General features: G+C 33.6%; 1 protein-coding gene across 1 annotated transcript in view; it reads right to left on the minus strand.

Annotated features, from left to right (window-relative positions):
- Positions 1-21,890, minus strand: part of Usp7 (Ubiquitin-specific protease 7) — a 747,694-nt gene that overhangs the window by 431,336 nt on the left and 294,468 nt on the right. The window contains exon 13 of the mRNA XM_090397965.1: positions 3,580-3,733. Within this exon, the coding sequence (XP_090254091.1) occupies positions 3,580-3,733 (154 nt within the window). The remainder of the gene's footprint in view (positions 1-3,579; positions 3,734-21,890) is intronic.

The following is a 21,890-nucleotide window of genomic DNA, read 5'->3' on the forward strand; positions in this document are numbered from 1 at the left end:
AGAGTGTACAGAGGATTTGAAATTGGAAGTGATCACTATCTAGTCTTGAGCAAGATAAAATTGAATTTCATATTGAAAAGAATAACATGTAAGAAAGTTTTAAAGCGAATAAAAGTTGAGCAGCTCTCAGATGTGAACTGTAGACTAAAATACCAGCTTTGCTGATTCTGTTGTCTATTTCTATATTTAATTTACCATCTTCACTAAAAATCGTGCCTAAATAGCTGAAATATTTTACTTGTTCCACAGGTTCTCCATTCACAACACAGTTTGACATTTTCAATGATTCTGCCTATTTTCATTGTCTTTGTCTTTTTATTGCTGACCTTCATACCATATCTATTACAAGAGCTATTCAATTTAGTCAGAGAATCTTGCAGACTTGTAGCAGATTTATTTAGAAGTATAACATCATCCGCATAAAGCAAAGAGCTGACATTAACATCTCCAATTTTGACATCATGTTTAATACCACTTTCCTTCATAATGTGATTCATATAGATAAAGAATAACAGAGGGGATAATGTACATCCTTGTCTCACACCAGATTTAACATTAAACCATCTTCCTGTACTTCCTTCAATTCTAACTGCTGACTTACAACTCAAATAAAGACGAAGTATTGCTTGATATAATGCCCCACTGACACCATATAACTGCAGCGTACTGAATAGCTTCTCTCTTGGCACCTTGTCATATGCCTATTCCAGATCGACAAAACTTAAATACAGATCTTTGTTATATTCCCATGCTTTCTAGACTATTTGTCGTAAAGTGAAGATCTGATCCTGGCAGCCTCTATTTGGCCTGAATCCAGCTTGTTCTTCACCAAGCTTTTCTTCCACAATTCTTCCCAACCGTTTCTCAAGTATACTTGCATAGATCTTGCCAGGAACACTCAGTAGGGAAATACCTCTGTAATTCTCACATTCAGTCTTATTTCCCTTTTTATATATGGGTACTATGAGAGCTCTACTCCAATCATCGGGAATTCGTCCCTCTGTCCAGGCTTTCTGAAATATGCAGTGCAGCCACTGTAAGACTCTTATACCACCATACTTCAGCATTTCTGGTCGGATATCATCTACTCCTGCTGCCTTTCCACATTTCAAGCCTTTGATGGCTTTTTCTACTTCAAGTATGGATATGTATTCTTGACTGCATGCCTGGTCAGTGCTTTTTAAAAATGTGCTGTCATCACTGCTTGTTTCATTTAGCAGTTTTTCGAAGTAATTACACCATACTTCAAGGATATCTTTTTCTCCCGTTTTCATGTCACCTTTATCATCTCTAATTTCTTTTATAGCACTCTTTCCTCCATTCCTAGGCTTCTTCAACAACCTCCAGAATATTTTGCCAGCTTCTTGATATTTATTGTCTATATTCTTGCCAAAGTCATCCCATGACTTTGGTTTAGCTAGTTTTACACACTGTTTAGCTTTCTTACATTTGTCTCTATATTCTCTAAGAGTAAAAGCTGACTTATTTGAGAGGAACTTTTGATATGCATTTTTCTTTTCCTTCACTGCCTCTTTAACGTCCTGTGCCCACCAAGGAGTTCTGATTTTTTTATCCTTACAGACAACCTCACCGCATGCCTCTCTGGCAGAATCAATCACTTTTTCTTCAGAGTTTGCCACTGAATCTCCAAGGTTTGATTCCTGTTCTCAAACTCTTTCATTTTTTCTTCAATAATCTTTGTGTATTTTAGTCTACAGCTCACATCTAAGAGCTGCTCAACTTTTATTCGCTTTAAAACTTTCTTACATGTTATTCTTTTCAATATGAAATTCAATTTTATCCTGCTCAAGACTAAATAGTGATCACTTCCAATTTCAAATCCTCTGTACACTCTGGTGTCCTGCACCAGGGAGAAAACATCACTATCAACAATAACATAGTCAATGAGACTTTTCTTATTCCTAGCCTCTTCTCTCCATGTGAATTTGTGCACATTTTTATGTTGGAACGTGGTGTTAGTAATAATCAGTCCATGTCCTGAGCAGAAATCCAACAGATATTTGCCATTATTATTAGCTTTTCTCTTTTCTCCAAATTTTCCCAAAATATTTTTGTATGTCTCACAATCATTTCCTACTCTGCTATTTAGATCCCCAACAAGGACCAACTCTTCATTTTTCATTGTGTCAGTTGCTTTTACTAAAGCCTCAAAAAATTCCTCCACTTCTACCTTAGTAGAACCTTCTGTGGGACCATAGGCACAAATAAGTCTCATTGTCCAGTTCCCCATTCTCGTATTTGCCCACATTACTCTACTTGAGACTGACTGCCATTCAAGAAGATTAGCCTCGTATTTTGTGTTGAATACTATGGCTACTCCTTCTTTTCCTTGATTGTCATTGCCTGAATATAACATTCTGTATTTATTGCTCAGAAAGATCTCACCAATTTTGGTCTTTTTTGTTTCAGTCACTCCTATTATGTCGATCTGGTACTTATCTAATTCCTCAGCTAGCTCCATTTCTTTGCCATTCAGGCTTCTTACGTTGATAGTACCGATCTTTAACTCTGGTGATGTTGAGTTGGGGTTTATTTTCAGATTTGTTCCAGTAGCTGACATTTCGCTGTTCGCCCTGGTTCCCTGGCGAAAACAATGGGGCCTTGTTTAACCAGGCGACGTCCCAGCGGCATGAAATTTTGTCATGTTGTACCATCATTCTATATTTTGGTTTAACCAATAAGAATACAATTTGGTCGGCTAAATCCCAAATTGCCAGCCGATCCTCGTCCGTTCAGTATCCAAGTAGATACCCAACAGGGTGCACCACGAGATGGTGAGGATTGGACATTAGGCCAGAAGCCCTGGTCGGTTCTCCGAATTCCTTTAAAAGCTATGTGGAGGTCTCCTCTCAGTTATACAGCTTTGACCCTTAAGCACCCCGAGAGAAATTAGTAGGAACACTAAATTAGCTGTATACAAGATAGTGTTCAAACCAGTTTTAACTTATGGATCTGAGAGCTGGGTCAGAAGTGAAACACTTGACCAAAGACTAGAGACCACAGATATGAGAGTCCTGAGAAAGATTATACGCGTGAACAGATGGCATCAATGGCAATATCATATAAAAAACGAGGATATTAGGAAAGAACTTGACATTGTCAGCATCCAGGAATGCATTAACAGAGGTAATCTAAGGTGGTATGGTCACTTAAACAGAATGGGCGAGGAAAGATTAGCAAAACAAGTGTTCTCTGCCAGGTTGGCAGCAAAATGATACAGAGGAAGACCAAGATATAGGTCGATTGATATGGTACAAAGTGCCTTAGACGATAGAAATATAAGATCTGATAATGTTGGAGTCTTGACAAGTAACAGACTGATTTGGAGGAAAATTGTAGATAGGAAATTAATAATGATGTAATTTTTTTCATGTAGTACTATCATATCCTGTACACCCCTTGAGGGTAGATAGCAGGAATTTGATGATGATGATAAATTATAAAGCAACTGAAGTTAAAACAAAAACGTTTCATGATTAGAACTTCTAAAAATTTCATTATAAAATGGAAATATTTCATTTTCATAAATTATTTTATTAGCTTTTCAGTTCTCTTTACCTTGCCATCTCCTTTAGGATTAATGAAAACTACATAATGCCCTCCGTGATTATCTCCACTATGCACCAATACAGCATGTAAAAGATAGTTAGCAGGGGTTGATTCTCCTTCTTGAAGAAACTGTTCTAAATTCAATTTTTCAGGAAATTCAAACCTGAAGAAATAAAAATATGTTAAGATTATTTTTCATACGATATATATGTGTATATATATAGTAATAATAATTAAATGTGCTCATCTAAAAAGTGTAAGACATTATGGAAGTTTTGTTCCTGTGAAGAGGAAGGGGGGGCTTGGGGGAGTCTACCCCTTTATTTGAAAGTTTTTATTTATTTATTTATTTTTTTATGAGAGTCACTATTGTATAAACACACTAAACTAATGGCATAAACCATTTGATCATAAACAATTTGAAAATTTCAATAACATACTTTATAAAATCATTCATTTCCAAAAGAAGTAAATTATTTAAATTTAAATTACATTTTTTTCTCAAAAATGAACACTTTTTTTAATTAACACATTACATTTTTTAAATATAATGAATTATCAAATATTATTAATTGAAAATTTAGTAATTAGTTAGAACTAGGTTACCTACGTAACCTAGTTCTAATGAAAGAAACGTTATAACCTTGAGAGAGAGAGAGAGAGAGAGAGGGGGGGGAGAGAAATCTCAATATAAGAGCAAGAAAACCTACTGAATGCAGCTAACATTCAATATATTAGTGAATTTTCTTTATCTCAGATATCCACATTACTGGGGATTTAACCCAGACTTTAAAACAGCTGATTACAGTGAAAAATTGAGTGAACTGTGAAAGTTCACCTATCCCTATACTTCTATAATCAATGGTGCAAATTAACAGATTCTACTACATACATATGAAACCACAATATCTATTCATTTAGTAGTTTCTACAAGGATAATTTCACAATTAAAATTATTTCATAACTGAAGCCCACATCCCATATCAGGATGAGATCTTATCACAATGAAAGCAACTATTCATTAACTATAAAACCACAGTGCCAATATAAGTCACAATAAAAATGAATGCACAATATAATAAATTAGAATGAAATGTACTGTTAAGAGTTATTACATATAGATAACTCATTTTTCATCCATTTGAAAAAATAAATTCGAGTGATGGGGATAAAACGAGCTGTGACTGAATAAAGAGCTTATCAACATCTAAAAAACTCAGTGGTAATATAAGTAAACATCTATGTTTGTCATAATTATTCTATATTCTTTTTTTTTTACAAAAAAACTGGAGGCTATATAGTGTGAATGGGTTGGCGTGTTTAAAACTCTTCTGAAATTAGTGACTTTCCTTCTATTTTAATTTTATTTTCTTATAATAATTAGTATTTTTAGAGTAATATTAGTAATATTACTGCTGGTTTTCATGTATGTATAGTATTTAATATATTTCATATATTGTTGGAATACAATATTAAAATAATATAAAATGGTGTCATTACCTTGCAAGAACCACAGAGCAGCAAAGACAAAGTGACTTGTCACAATGCACAGTATCATGCCATTTTAGAAACTAATAAGGATACTGAGTATCAATTAACTTTAGAAATATCCAGACTAAAGCAAATTGTTAGATTGGTAATGAGGGAATTGGAAAAAGTTGGAAAAGTGATTATACAGGCATCGAAAGGACAAGAAGGGTGAGCACCAAAAGGAGAAACAAACAAGCAATGAATCATTAATATTTCATGTAACTGGGATAATCCAGTGGGTAAAATCAACTATAATAATAAGGATATTTGGTATGGAGATTCAATCATAAAACAAGCAACACGTGACTATTTTGAGTTTTCAGGGTTCTAAAATAAAATAAATAAAAAAAAATTACTTATAAATTAATAAAACATTAAATTTAAATTAAATATTTATATAATAAAAAAGGTATTTACTGTTTATACATTACTCTATAGTTAAATCAGAAAAAGATATAGCAGAAATTTCTGAAATCTCAAAAGAATGGATAGAGCATTACAAACTATGATACATCCATCCCATAGTAATAAAGAAATAGAACACAATGTAAGTAATACAAGAATATACTTATTTGAGATGATGGAATTGGAAGAAGCTTTATCAACAAAAACTAGAAAAGCAGCAGGAACAGATGGAATCATCTCAGAGTTAATTAAGTATAGTGATATCTCTTCTAAAATAAGTTTCCTCAACCTATATCCCAAGAATGGAAAAAGGCTAAAATAATATCCGTTTTTAAGAAGGGAAACAGAAGCTTTTGAAAACAGAGGTATTAGTTAATTAAATATAGCATATAAATTACACAGTAAAATTTTAAACTAAAGACTTCCCACTTGTTATTAGAGGCTGGATTTAGGAATGGCAGAAGTTGCAATGATATATTCACACTAAAAATACTCAAAGAAAAAAAAGAGGAAAATTTAATTTATGACTCATCTAGCATTCATAGATTATGTAAAGCCTTTGACTGAGTTAACAGGAAAGAAATCATGGAATATAATAGAAGATCTGGGCTATCAAAAACAGTTACTAAATACAATTAAGAGCCTGTGTAACAATACAACTGCAATTATAAATATCAATGAATGCAAAGCAGAAGAAATATAAACTAATCAGGGAATTAGAAAGGGATGTAGCCTTTCTCATACCTTATTTAATATATATATGTAGATAATCTAATAAGAAAGTGAAAATCTGCAGCAAAGCCAGGAATATAAATCACAATATAGTAAATACTTTTTTTTGCAGATGATCAAATAATTATACAAAAATCAGAAAACAATCTACAGAGATCCGTTTGGCTTCTACAGCAATTAACTAGTCAATACAATTTACAAATCTAATTAAATAAAACTATGGCATTCTGGGTAAATATTCTATATGATCAAAAATAGTCACTAAATATAAAATGAAAATAATAAAACCAAGTCATAATATAAAACCTTAACACATTTTAAATATTTAGGATATGACATAACATTTGATATACACAATAATTTACACAGTTTTCAAGCAATCTGCTTGAAAACTGTGTAAATAGACTAATAACAAAAAAGGCATAACAAGGAAGGAAACACAAAATTTTGCAAACTGATGATAGTACGAATATTATATGTGTCAGAAAGATGGATAGAGACAAAAAGGTTGAAAGTAAAATACAAGCAGCTGAAATGAGATTTCTTAGAGCAGTAAAAGAATATACAAGAATAGACAGAATATGAAATCAGGAAAGAATTACAAATACAAGCAATAAATGACAGAATAAAAGAACTCCAAACGAATTGGAGAGAACTTATATAAAAGGAGTTCCTGCTGAAATATCACTGGATATAAATTTTCAATATTTAAAAGAAGTCTTACAATCAGAAAGCAAGTAATGCAATTTAACATAATTCATTGTTCATGAAAACAGAGCAACCTATTTCTAAAAGTGAAGCATTATGATCAATATAATGGTCACAAGGGAAGAACACAAAGTTCATATTTATTTCCATAAATATCATTATCATCAGCATGAAATACCTGTCATACACCCTTGGGAGTGGAGGGGGAGTACAGGATCTTATGCTGGCAGTACACGAACAGTTATATCATTACTAACTTCCTACCAACAATTTTCCTCCAAATTACCTTTTATCTGTCAACATCCCAATATTATCAGATGTTATATTTCTGTTTTCTAAGGCACTTTTTACTGTATCAATCCACTTATATCTTGGTCTTTCTCTAAGTCTTTTACCAACCACCTGGCAGAGAACACTTGTTTGCTAATCTTTCCTCTCCCATTCTATTTAAGTGACCATACCACCTGAGATTAGCTCTGCTAGCACATTCCTGAATGCTATTAATGTCTAGTTCTATCCTAATATCCTTGTTTTTAATATGATACTGAAATTGATGCCATCTGTTCAGTACTGTAATCATTCATAAGACTCTCAATATCTGTGGTCTCCAGTTGTTGATCAAGAATTTTATTTCTAACTCAGCTCTCAGATTCATAAGATAAATTTGGTTAGAACAATATCTTGTATACAGCTAGTTTAGTGTTTCAACTAATCTCTCTCTTAATCCATATAAATTTGTTCAATTGATTTCCTACTATACCAGCTTGAAAATTCTGCTGTCTATTTTCAAATTTGCCAACTTTACAAAAAAATTGTCTAAATAATTTTTTTGTAAAGTCCTAAATAACTAAAATGTCTTACTTGTTCTATATTTCAGGATGCAGTTAATGTATTCAATGTTTATTTATTTTCACTGTCTTCGTCTTTTTAATGCTGATTATCATATCAAATTTATCATAGCAGTTATTCAATTTGGTCAGGGACTCCTGTAGACTTGTCCCTAGATTTATTTAAGAGTATAACAACATCATCTGCATAAAACAAAGAGCTGAAGATTAACATCTCCAATTTTCATAACACATTTAATACCACTTGCCTTCACAATGTGATCCATATAGCTAAATGAATAAGAGTAAAGATAATGTAATTCAGGTGCACAAGAAGGATGTACCTGACTTAATATCAAACCATCTACCTGTGTATCCTTCAATTCTAATTGCTGATTTACAACTGAAATCGAGACTGTTGTTCGATATGATGTCCCATTTACACCATATAACTATAGTGTTTTGAAGAGCTTTCCTCTTGTCATATGCCTTTTCCAGATCAAAAATTAAATTCAAATTGCTGTTATATTTCCAAGTTTTCTCAACTATTTGTCTTAAAATGATAATCTGATCTTGACAAACTTTGTTTAGCCTGAACACGGCTTATTTGTCTCCAAACTTCTCCTCCACAATTTTTCTTAGTCATTTCTTAAATGCACTTGCATAAATCTTACCAGAAACACTAAGTAGAGAAATTCCTCTAATTCTCACATTCAGGTTTATTCTCTTTTTTTATAGATGGGTACTATGTGTGCTGCTCTACTCCAATTATCTGGAATTCGATCCTCTGACCAGGCCCTCTGAATTATGCAGTGTAGCCACTGTAAAACTTTTATAACTCAAAATTTATCATTTCTGGTAGAATATTATCTACTCCAGTTGACTACCCACATTTCAGGTTTGTGATAGCTTTTTCTTCTTGAAGTATAGATATATATTCCAGATAACATTCCTGTTCAGTGCTTTCTATCTCCATGCCACTGCTTGTTTCATTTAGCAATCTTTCAAAGTAATTACTCCATACATCAAGAATATCTCTTTCCTGTTTTTCTCATTTTCCTGTGCTCTTTATCATCTCTAATTTCTTTTAGAGCACTCTTTCCTCCATTTCTGAGCTTTTCCAACAGTCTTCAGAATATTTTGCCACCTTCCTGATATTTATTTTCTATGTTCTTACCAAAGTGTCTTGCTTAGTTAGTTTTACACGGCGTTTAATTTTCTTAGATTTGTCTCTGTATTCTCTAAGAGCAAAAGGTGGATTATAACCAGGAACTTTTGATATGCATTCTTCTTTTCCTTCACTGCCTCTTTAACTTCCTGAGACCACCACTGGGTTCTGATTTTTATATCTCTGCAGATTACTTTCCCACTAAATCAAAGTTTTCTTTAGGGTTTGCCAGTGAATTTCCAAAGTGTGGTTGTTGTTTTCAAACTGTTTCAGTTTTGCTCGTATCATGTTGGTGCATCTGAGTCTACAGTTGACATGTAATAGCTAACCAACTTTAATTTGTTTCAAAACTTTTTTTACACACTCTTCTTTTCAATATGGAGTTCAATTATCCTCCTTAATACTAGATGGTAATCACTTCCTTTTTTTAAATCCTCTGTACACTGTTGTGTCTGGAACAGTAGGAAAACATCTCTGTCAACAATAACATAACACTTGCCAACACAATTTTTGCTGACTTTTATATGAGACTTGTTTTTTTACTAATTTGGGCACGCTGATTTCAAATATCAAACCCATTTTTCTCTATCACATCAGGTTTTTCCTCTATGGCATTTTCTTTTTGTTAATTTGTAAGTTTTTGATAGTTTTAAGGAGGCAGTACTATTCAGAGAATCAAAAAATCGATTTTTTAATATTATTTTCTGAAAGTATGTACTTTTAAAAATCTGTTCCTAACTATTTATCAAGAAATTTGAAAAATTCCCGAAGATATAGCTTATTATTCAAAGCGGTCCGCAGATCAGAATCGGAGCGCTCACCGCTCTCGCTTGTTAGTAAACGTCCTTTATAAATTGGCATGGCTATTTCATTGGAATGAGCAACTGGCCGAATTGCTGAGTCGAGATTTGGATACACAATTTTTTCTTATTCTTCTTATTATAACCAGAAGTCTGAACTAAACAAAAATAGCAATCGTCTACGTGATTTTTCGGTTCATGCCAAATCAGTGGAATGCCAAAAGCTAATTTTTGGCGTTTTTCTACACATGACTTACACACTTTATTTGGAGTCCATGACTTGTCCTGATCTGCAATTTTTAAGTCAAAGTATGCAAAGTACACTTTCTTAACAAAATCAGTGATATTTGTCCTTTGACTGGGAACAGTAAAGCTGCCACAAATGTAGCAGAAGGAATCTACACTCTTGACACAATTTCGAGTAGTAGACATGATGTATTTTCTTCACTGCCGACTAACATGCAATTAACAAGACAAAAAAAAACAAGTGACTTTATTGAAACGTTATAAGCGCTCATCATACTTTCATGAACGATTAACGATTGACTGATTTCGATCGTTCTTTGTCCGCTATGACGCATATAGCATTCATTTGTCATCAGTTGTCATCGCCTACTTTTCATCACCTACATGTATTAGGTCAATTATCGGCCTCTCTCGCATTCAAAGCACCAGTACGTGCCGTTGCAGGTTCTTATGCATTTATTCGTTTACTAACAAGCGAGAGCGGTGAGCGCTCCGATTCTGATCTGCGCACCACTTTGAATAATAGGCTATATCCTCGGGAATTTTTCGAATTTCTAGATAAAAAGTTAGGAACAGATTTTTAAAAGTACATACTTTCAGAAAATAATATTAAAAAATTGATTTTTTTGATTCTCTAAATAGTACTGCCTCCTTAAAACTATCAAAAACTTACAAATTAGCAAAAATAAAATGCCATAGAGGAAAAACCTGACGTGATAGAGAAAAATGGGTTTGATATTTCAAATCAGCGCACCCAAATTAGTAAAAAACAAGTGTCAGATCATAATCAGCAGGAAAAAAAATTTTTTTTTGTTGGCCAGTGTAACCAATGAGACTTTTCTTATCCTTGCATCTTCCTTCCATGCCAATTTAGAAAAATGTTTATGTTGGCACAGAGTGTGAGTAATAACTAGTGCATGTTCTGAGCAGAAATCTAGTAGGTATTTGCCATTATTATTAACTTTGCTCTTTTTATCAAATTTTCCCAAAATACTTTTGTATGTCTGACAATCATTTCCTACTCTACTGTTCAGGTCTCCAACAAAGACCAACTTTTCCTTTCTCATTGTGTCAGCTGTCTTCTCTAATGCCTAAAAAAAATTCCTCACTGCTACTTATTAGAACGTTCTGTGAGAGCATGAGCACAAATAAGTCTCACTGACCAGCTCCCTATATCATAGCTACTTCTATTCCCTGAATATGTCTTGTCAGATGTCATCTCCTTCCAGGAGGTTTACTACCATGAGATTCCACCATGTACGGTGTTGTGCTTCTCTTTTGCATTCTTCATAGGACAAAAAGGTCCAGTCCTTAATATTTGTCGTCCAATCTGTTCTTTGTCTTCCTCTTCTTCTTTTTCCTTCTAGAAGTGTTTCTGTGGGGATTCATGCCTTAGTATGTGGCCAAGGTAGGTCGTTTTCCTTTTCTTAATGGTTTTCAACAGATTTCTATCTTCTCCAGTCATCTCTAACATTTCTAAATTAGTTTTTTTGGCAGTCCATGGAACTCTAAGAATTCTTCTGAGGATCCACATCTCAAAGGCTTTTAGTTTAAATTAGTTCTTTTGTTCTAAATTAGTTTTTTTGGCAGTCCATGGGACTCTAAGAATTCTTCTGAGGATCCACATCTCAAAGGCTTTTAGTTTATTTTCACAATATTTTGATATTGTCCAGGTTTCTGTTCCATATAGTGGTGTTGACCATACATAGCATTTAGCCTAATTGTTATTTTTGTGTGAATTTCCCTTCAGGTCAGAATGTTTTTCATGCTAATGAAGGTTTATCTAGCAATTTCTATTCTTCTTAATATTTCCTTATCACACTTTCCATTCTCTGCAATTATTTGACCCAAATATATATAACTATCTACTTGATCTAAAGTATTTCCTCTGATCTTAATATTCTTAATGGTTTTCAACAGATTCCTATCTTCTCCAGTCATCTCTAACATTTCTAAATTAGTTTTTTTGGCAGTCCATGGGACTCTAAGAATTCTTCTGAGGATCCACATCTCAAAGGCTTTTAGTTTATTTTCACAATATTTTGATATTGTCCAGGTTTCTGTTCCATATAGTGGTGTTGACCATACATAGCATTTGGACATCCTAATTGTTATTTTTGTGTGAATTTCCCTTCAGGTCAGAATGTTTTTCATGCTAATGAAGGTTTATCTAGCAATTTCTATTCTTCTTAATATTTCCTTATCACACTTTCCATTCTCTGTAATTATTTGACCCAAATATATATAACTATCTACTTGATCTAAAGTATTTCCTCTGATCTTAATATTTATATTGGGTATTTTCCATTTTTCTCTTGTTACCAGCATGGTTTTAGTTTTTTTTGAAGTTTAAATTAAGTCCACAATTTTCACTTAGCTTCAGCGTCTCTTCTAGTAGGTTATTTTCACCTAGCAGTACTGTATCGTCTGCATATCTTAAGTTGTTTATATTCGTGCCTCCTTTAAATTCTTCTAATTACTGGAAGATATTTTCAGTATAGACGTTAAACAATGTAGGAAAAAAGAACACAGCCCTGTCTGAAACCCTTCTTTACTGGGAATTCCTCCAAGATTTCTCCTGATATTTTTATTGAGGCAATTTGCTCCCAATATAGATTTATCAGTAATCTGGTATTTTACCATCTACTCCTAAATTTCTGATGCATTTAATTAGTTGTTCATGTTGTATATTGTCAAAGGCCTTGTGTAGTCAATAAAACATAAGTAGACTTCTTTCTGCTTCTCCAGATATCTTTCTATAATAGTTCTAATGTTGAAGAGTCCTTCCCTAGTTCCTTTATTTTCCTGAAAACCAGATTGTGTTTCATTAATTTCCATTTTGATTTTATGTTTATTTCTTTCTAGGATGATATATAACATAACTTTTCCTATTTAACTGATTGTTCTGTACTCTTCACATTTGATTGTCTTTTTCTTTTTTTAGGTATTGGTAGGAATGTTGAGTGCTGAAAATCTTTTGGCAGGTGTCCAGTTTCGTATATTTTGTTACATGTCAGTGATCTTATAGCCTTATCATCTAAAGCCTTTAGATATTCTGCCATAATTCTATTCATTGCTGGAGCTTTTCTGGTCTCAGTTTCCTAATGGCATTTGTTACTTCCCAGGTAAGAATAGTATGCCCCTCCAAATCTTCTTGCATTGGCTTATGTATTCTATCATGATTGCAGAGTTCCTTTGAATACTTTACCTATTTATCCCTTATTTTGTCTTTCTCCATTAAGATGTTTCCACTGGTATCTTCAATGCAATGAGAGCCTACCCTTTTGCAAGATTTGCTGGTAAGCTCCCTAACTTTTTCATGAAGTTCTCTGGTTGCTTTTTGTCCAGAAGTTCAATTTCCTTGCATTTGTTGTTGAGCCATAGTTCTTTTGCAATCCTGCATTCTTTCCTGTTCTCCTTGTTTAAGTTCTTGTATTCAGGACAATTGTTGTGTTTCTTTCTTTCCTCCATCCTTTTCAGTATCTTGTTATTCATCTAGGGTTTACTCATTTACTTCTCAAATTTGGGAACTGTTTGTTTTAGTGCCTTTTTTATGCCCCTCTTTAAATTTCTGCCATCTATCCTCAATCTCATGTTTAGGGTAAGGATACTTGGTGGGATCAGGAACATTAACAGCATTAACAGCAGTGGATTGTGCCAGTTCCTTTAAAAATTTATCTTGTATTTCTTGATTTTTAAGGGAGCCAATGTTTTCTTTAATTTTATTGCTGCTGCTGTGATGACCAAAGGGTTGTGGTCTGATCTAATATCAAACCGTGCATACTTTGGCTTGTAAGATGTTATTCCAAAATCTTTTTTAATCATTATAATAATCAATCTGGTCCAGCAGTCTCCAGGACTTTTCCATGTGTAAAGTCTTCTAGGAGAGTGGCTAAATAAAATATTTCCTATTACAGTTTTCTTCACAGAACTGTATTAATCTTTCTTCTGTTTGATTTCTCTGTCCCAGGCTTTCCCATGCAGGAAGAGATCTTTTCTGAGCCAACTTTAGCATTTAGATCTCCCATAACGATAGTTGTCTCATCTGATTTAGCGTTGTTAAGTGCATTTTGAATGCCTTCATAGAAACATTCTACATCTTCATCTGGGTAATCAGAAGTAGGTGCATATATTTGGGCAATAAAAATATTAAAAGGTTGAGCTGTAATTTTTAATGCAATTATCCTGTCTCTTATGGGCCAAAATCCAAGTAAGGATTGTGCAATCTTATTTTTTAGTGCAAATGCTACTCCATTCCTATGACTGTCTCCACATGAGTATATAATTGAATGGCTCTTTCTGTTTCTTTTTCCACTATTAGTCCATTTGACTTCACTGATACCAGCAATGTCTATTTTCATTGCTTCAAGTTCTTGTATAAGTTTATCTAACTTCCCAGCTTCATATAAGGTCCTTACATTCCAAGTTGCAAGCCTTAAGAGAAAATTCTTGGTTTTCAGACATGAAGGATCAGGAGATACCCTCCCTGGGGGGTTTAAGATATCTTTGTCATATGCTATTTTCACAGTATCCATCTTACGTTCCTGAGTTCCTTTCTCTTCTTCCCTGTAATGTTTACAAGATACAAAAGTTGCAGAGGGTCCAACCTTGTCTCTATTGCTTAAATCCAACATAGTTTCATGGTTTACTATGGAAGGTTATGTGGTGAGGTTCCTGTCTCTTCCACGGTGACTGGCCACATCACTGTTTTGTCCTGGAGTGTGCCTGGACCATGTCACATAGTTTGCTGTCATGCCTTCATTACCACTGTCAAATTAAACAAATACTTTAAACAAATGTTTTTTGAAAACATTTATAAATATTTAACAATGATTTTCAGTGCAAATCAAATTAAAGAAAATAAATTTTCTTGTTCCATTGCACTGATCTGAAGAATAAAAGACAGCAAATTTATTACTACCTCAATAAATTCAATCAGGCTAATGCTCATTGAATTTATTGGATAATTATTTATTTTCACACATGTGAAATTCATTTTTATTTTTGAGAAGAGATGCAATAAATAAATTGTGTAGTAAAATGGTCAAATGTGTCAAAGGAGAGTGAGGGAAATTCCAAGAAAAACTGTAGACTTCAAGTATCTCAAAGGTCACCCCGATACAGATAATTCGTTAATTGTTAGGAAATGAATCTATAATTACCATTAAGGGATTAACAGCAAAAGAGGGTAATTACATGATAAAAGGTAGAATGCAGATGATGTTTTGATTCATGAAAAATGCTATGGTAGTCAGCTTATTTCATCCTCCTATGCCAGTAGGGAGTAAAGGGCTGAGTAATTAAACAAAGTGAATAAGAGAAGGCAAAAGAATGTAGAAAATATGCAGGAATATAAAAACATCTCTATGCTCAGTGGAGAGCCTACAGAGCAAAAAAAATTTCAATTTAGGCACAATTTTTAGTGAAGATCGCAAATTAAATATAGGTTTTGCCAACAGAATATGTAAGTTGTTGGAAGTTTTTCCACTTAGTTATACTATAAATTAAAGATGCCAAGAAATTATACTCTTGGTTTAATCCTTTATCCAAGTGTAAGCAAAGTTTGTGCCTGAAGCATTTTCAGGACTGGACAACTCATACAGAGAAGATAATGACTTCACATCACTTGCCTTAGTATCCCATAATGTAAAGCACATATCCTTACGGCAGAGATTTCTAAACTATGTGTTGCGACACGTTAGTGTGTCGGCTGCAGTGTGAAGGTGTGTCGTGCGAACATAAAGTGTTAAACAGAATAATTGTTGAAAATTTCCACAGCAGAATCCATTTCGCAAAGTACCGATATGACTTTCAGTTAGCACTATTAAAGAATCTATTTGGTCAGCCGCTCGGAACCCCCTCCCCAAGTCTATACCAACTTGCATGCAACCATCACTATCAGTTTCGTTTTCGTTGGGGTTTTCTACAGTTCATTCAAGTATGAGTGACAGTAAATATAAACAGAAGCTAAATTGTGCAAAGCCGCAGTAAGGAGTCCCCTAAATACTTTACTTTAAATAGAATGTAATTGCAAGATGTTTTACATTCTAGAATTTAAATTTCACTTTCAAAATTATATATACAAACTATCTTTTAATTATTTTTAACCTTTAAGAACATTTCATATCAATATATTTTGATAAATAATGGAGAATAAATGCAGCCGAATTCATCCCTGTGGTTTTATCACGTAGTAGTTGCTTGGTTTCATTATCGTTCGACCAATAAAAATAAAGCGTCCCACTTATTCATACAAATATTATTATTGATGTTTATTCTAACTGCAACATGAATAAATGAAGAGCTGGTGCTTTTATTTTATGTTTAGTTACTGTTAAAGCTTTACAATAAATTCGCACAGTTTTATTTATCAAATTGGTCTTGAATTACCTGTAAAATGGATAAGTTTCTAATTAATAAAAGAAAAGCTGAAGGTGAAGTTTGTTATGAACAAAATGTATCGACTATAGAGGAAACTACACAAGAATCAACTGTTGAACGATCTGCATTAATACGGAAGAAGTGTAAAGGAAAATTTTCCACGCCTCGTTTATACAATAAAGATTATATGAAATTGGGGTTCACATTTTCTGGTAATGAAAACCATCCTTGTCCTCAGTTGTTTAGTTTGTGGGGTGATACTTGCAAATGAAAGTATGGTACCAAACAAATTAAAGCGCCATTTTACCTCAAAACACAGTCATTTGTCAGAAAAGTCAGTAGAATACTTTATCAAACTTTCAAAATCTATAAAGAAGCAGTCTATACATTCACCAAAAGAATGAAGACATCAGAGAAAGCTCAAAAGGAAAGTTACTTGGTTGCTCAAATAATTGCCAAAAACAAGGAGCCACACTGTTGGAATCTTGCTGTGCTATTGTTTGAACAATGTTTGGGTCCGAATTTGAGATAGAAGTTAATAAAATCCCTTTGGCAGATTACACGATTGGAAGACATATTCAAAAGTTGTCTGCTGACATTAAGCTGCATATAAAAGATATTTTTCAAGACGATATGATTTTTACATTGCAGTTAGATGAATCAAGAGATGTCAGTGAGTTAACGCAATTACTCGTTTTTATACGTTTCATTCATACTAACAGAATTATTGAGCAATTCTTGTGTTGTCTAGAGCTTCCAATGAAAACTAGAGGTGAAGATATATTTAAAACAATAGATTGCTTCATGAAGGAAAATATTTTGCTATGGTTAACTTATGTAGGAATATGCACATATGGCGCTCCTTCAATGGTTGGTTCAACAAAAGGTTTCACAGCTTTAACAAAGAAAGAGAATGAAAATATTATAATTACTCATTGCTTTTTACATCGCGAAGCACTAGTCTCACAAACCACTGGTAATGAATTAAAAAAGGTTATGGACAAAGTTGTTCAAATGGTCAATTACATTAAAAGTAGACCTCTTAAATCAAGATTATTTGCTAAAATTTGTGAAGATATGGGGACAAAATTTAAAAAACTTATACTACATTCAGAAGTTCGTTGGCTGTCGACAGGTCGAGTGCTTTGTCGTTTATATCATGGGAAATGATGCTTAAACTTTTTGAGGAAAATCAACAAAATGAATTCTGCGATATAATTCAAAACAAATTATGCTGCACAAAATTGGCATATCTTGCTGACATATTTGAACACTTGAATAAAATAAACACCAGTATGCAAGGAAAAGGAGATGAATCAAGAGATGTCAGTGAGTTAACGCAATTACTCGTTTTTATACGTTTCATTCATACTAACAGAATTATTGAGCAATTCTTGTGTTGTCTAGAGCTTCCAATGAAAACTAGAGGTGAAGATATATTTAAAACAATAGATTGCTTCATGAAGGAAAATAATTTGCTATGGTTAACTTATGTAGGAATATGCACATATGGCGCTCCTTCAATGGTTGGTTCAACAAAATGTTTCACAGCTTTAGCAAAGAAAGAGATGAATCAAGATGGTGGATAAAATTTGTGCTATGAGAGACAAGATAGAAATTTGGAAAAGGAAAGTGAAAGAAGGAAATTTTGAAATGTTTTATAAAACTGCAGACTGTGAACTAAAATGTGATATCAGCTCGCTAATTGTTGACCATTTAACAATGCTTGGAGAGAAAATTCATCACTACTTCCCAAATATTGAAATACAAGACTATGACTGGATCAGAAATCCATTTTTTCAATTGCAACGATTAACTTGTCACTTAATGAAGAAGATGAATTAGATGAAATAAAAAATGATCGAAGTCTGTTAATGATGTATGAAGAGGGTGATTTTGACAACTTTTGGATTCGTGTTTCAAAAATGCATCCAAACATAGGTAAAAAAGCATTAAAAATTCTTTTGCAGTTTTCCACTACATACATATGTGAAGTATCCTTTTCAACGATGGCAAACTTGAATACATTGAAACGTAGAAGTTTAAGAATGCTTGATGATGAAATGAGAGTGTCTTTATCTACTATTCCATCAAATATTGAAAAGCTGTGTTCATCCCATGAAGCTCATATATCTCATTAAAATTCTATTATTATATATTTCTTTCTTTTCTTTCTATTTCTTATAACAATGACATTAATCTTGGAAATAAATATAAATATATTATATATTTTTATTTTGTATATTTTATTTTATATAAAAATACAGTATGATCAAAAAAACTCAACAAGTGAGCTATGAAATCTGTTTTCCCTATATTAAATACATTGAAAAATTAAGAAGAGAGAATCATTTCAGCTGACTTGATGTGTTTTTTATTCGATCATACTGTATTATATATTTTTAATAAAAATGAAAGGTTTTCATGAGATAGGGTGTGTCGTGAAACAAGTTTAACCTCTGGTTTGATAATAGAATGTGTCATGCCCTCAAGACAAGAGTATAGTCTAACTATATCACGCAACCTTTAAAGGAATTATATGATATTTGATCTTATCAAATATCAAAAGGAGTTGCTTGTTATAGTAATGATGGGATCAGTTTTAAAAGGAGTAAGTGATTAATCACTTACTATAAATAGTGAATTTTTATTAACCCGGGATCGGATGAACAGGAAGAGATTTTTAAATAAACCTTCTAAAAGTTATACAAAATATAATTGTAAAAGCATATACTTAAACTACATCTGATCTGGCCACGTGCCCCATGAGAGGCACATCAGACTGAATTACTGTGCCGTGAAATTATGTTCGACTAAAAAGTGTGTCACCAACATGAAAAGTTTGGAAAACACTGCCTTACGGATATGTATAATGCTGTGCATTATGGGAAGGGTCACTACCCAGACCAGTTTCAAACTTTATTGTGGTTTCATTGGTGGCAGCCAGACCCAAAGGTGATATCAAACTTGAAGTAATGCAGAAGTCATATTTTCATATAGGAGTAACCAAAAGGTGTCACATCTTACCCGGTCCTGAAAATACATCAGGTGCAAACTTTGTTTGCTTATACTTGGATAAAGGATTAAACCAATAATATAATTTCTTGGTATCTTTAATTTATAGTATAACCAAGTGAAAAAACTTCCAACAGCTATCTCTAATCCAGAGTAATTTAATAAGGTATGACACCTTTTGGCTATTTGTATATGAAAATATGACTTCTGCATTACTTTAACCTTGGTATCATATCTGAGTCTGGCTCCCACTAATGTGACCTCAATAAAGGTCAAAACTAGTGATCCTTCCCATAATGCATAGCATTATACATTTCCATTAGGATATGTGCTTCACATTATGGGATACTAAGGCAAGTAATGTGAAGTCAATTAGCTTCTATTTACGAGTTGCCCAGTCCTGAAAATACTTCAGATGCAAACCATGTTTGCTTACACTTGGATAAAGGATTAAACCAAGAACAGAATTTCTTGGCATCTTTAATTTTTAGAATATGCAAGACTGGTATGATAGGGAGTCAGATGAATAAATTTATATGAAATAACAGAGAAATTAGTCAAAAACTAACCTATCAGTATACAAGACAATCTTCAAACATAGATACACAAGTGTTTTCTGAGAAAATTAGGAGGGTGAACAGAGAGCAGTAATAAAAGAATTGTATATATATATATATAAAAAAAAGGAAAGATACTCATCAATATATCAAGAAAGTATATGACATTGTCATCATCCAAGAATGTGAGAGGTGAGCTAATGAGTGGTATTATAACTTAAACAAAAAGGGTGGAGGAGGTGAATGAAATGAGTGTTTGCTGCTACGACACCAGAAAACACCAATATCTAAATGGACTGTTCCTTTATTTATCAGCCTTAGAAGACTAATAAATAAAAACTGACCATCATGTGAAATAGATAATTAAAAAGTTGTTAGGAAGTTAGTGATAATATATAAATGTAATCATGTGGCACTATCTCAGTATCCTATACACTTCTTGAGGGTATATAATAGGAATTTGATTATGAGAAACAAAAAAGGTAGCTTAATGTTTTCATGATAACTAATAATTAAGGAATTGACAGCGTACACTGGAAATATAAATTAAATAAACTTTAATATATACTTTCCGATATTTCGGCAAACATCACGTTGCCATCTTCTTGGGAACTTATTACAAAGACAAGTGCACACAAGTACTACATAACAGCAAATGAGAACAGAAGCTAGGAAGCTAACGTTTTCCTAAAGTCCTGATGGTGCCCTGAAGGCTATATTGGTAGTTCTTGGCCTTTGGACTGAAATTCTTTGATAAATGTTTCCCAAATTTGGGGCAGTCTCATGCATCCAAATTTGTTGAGGTTGGGCATGTTCCTAAGGGCTGAGGCTGATTCCATGAATAGTCTTTCATATTTGAACTTGCTGTGGTGTATTACTGTGGCTTTCTTCCATCTTATTCTGTGGCGAGTATCCAGAATGTGGTCTGCAAGCCCTGAGTGGCTGTACTTGTGAAATCGGATGTAATCCTTGTGTTCTGAGATTCTGATATTTGCTATCCTGCCTGTTTGGCCAAAGTAAGACAGTTTACAGCTTCAAGGGACCTGGTATACACCAGGTAGGTCTAGGGGAAGTGGTTGGTCTTTAGTGGAGCAGATAAGGGATGCCAATTTTCTATGTGGTCTGTAACAGGTGGTCAAGGCATGTTTTTTTAAAATTTTGTTGATTTTTTTCCGAGGTGCCTCGGATGTAGGGAATGGTGATGGATTTAGAGTAATCTTTTTTGTGAAGGGGGGGGGGGGATGGTGGGTTGTGGATAACTGGATTAAGTATTTTTTGGATTCTTTTTTTGGAGGGGGGGGGGGGTAGCCGTTGGCTGAGAAAGTGTCACGGATGTGATTTAGTTCAGTGGTTAGGGCTTGATCATTTGAACAGATTATTTTTGCCCTGTTGAATAGTGTCTTAATAACTCCATATTGTTGTGAGGGGGGAGTGATGGGATTGTTGGTGAATGTATCTGCCTGTATGGGTGGGTTTTCTAGAAACTGAGAAAACCAAGGTTCCATCAGGTTGGTGGGTGACTAGTGTGTCTAGGAAGGGGAGGTTATTGTTTTCCTCTTTTTCCAGGGTGAACTTGATTCTAGGGTGTTGGTTGTTTAAGTGTGTTAGGAAGGAGAGGAGTGAATCTGGGTCATGTGGCCAAATAGCAAACACATCATCAATGTAGCGAAGCCATATGGTAGGTTTTTGTGGGGCTGAGTTTAAGGCTTTCTCTTCAAAAGTCTCCATAAAGAAGTTAGTCAAGGGTGGGGAAAGTGGTGAACCCATGGCTGTCCCCTCTATCTGTTTGTAGAATTTTTCCTGCCAAACGAAATAACCTGAGTTCATTGTAAACTGAAATAGGGCTGAGATATCGGGAGGAAATTTAATTTAATTTAAAATTAATTTAATGATGTTGGCCTGAGGAAACTACAATATGCTACAAGATTTCATTAGTTCAGTGACTGATAAC

Source organism: Typopeltis vanoorti, chromosome 9 (genome assembly GCF_054136105.1).
Source record: "Typopeltis vanoorti isolate ZY-2024b chromosome 9, IOZ_Tvanoo_1.0, whole genome shotgun sequence".
Taxonomy (NCBI): Eukaryota; Metazoa; Arthropoda; class Arachnida; order Uropygi; family Thelyphonidae; genus Typopeltis; species Typopeltis vanoorti.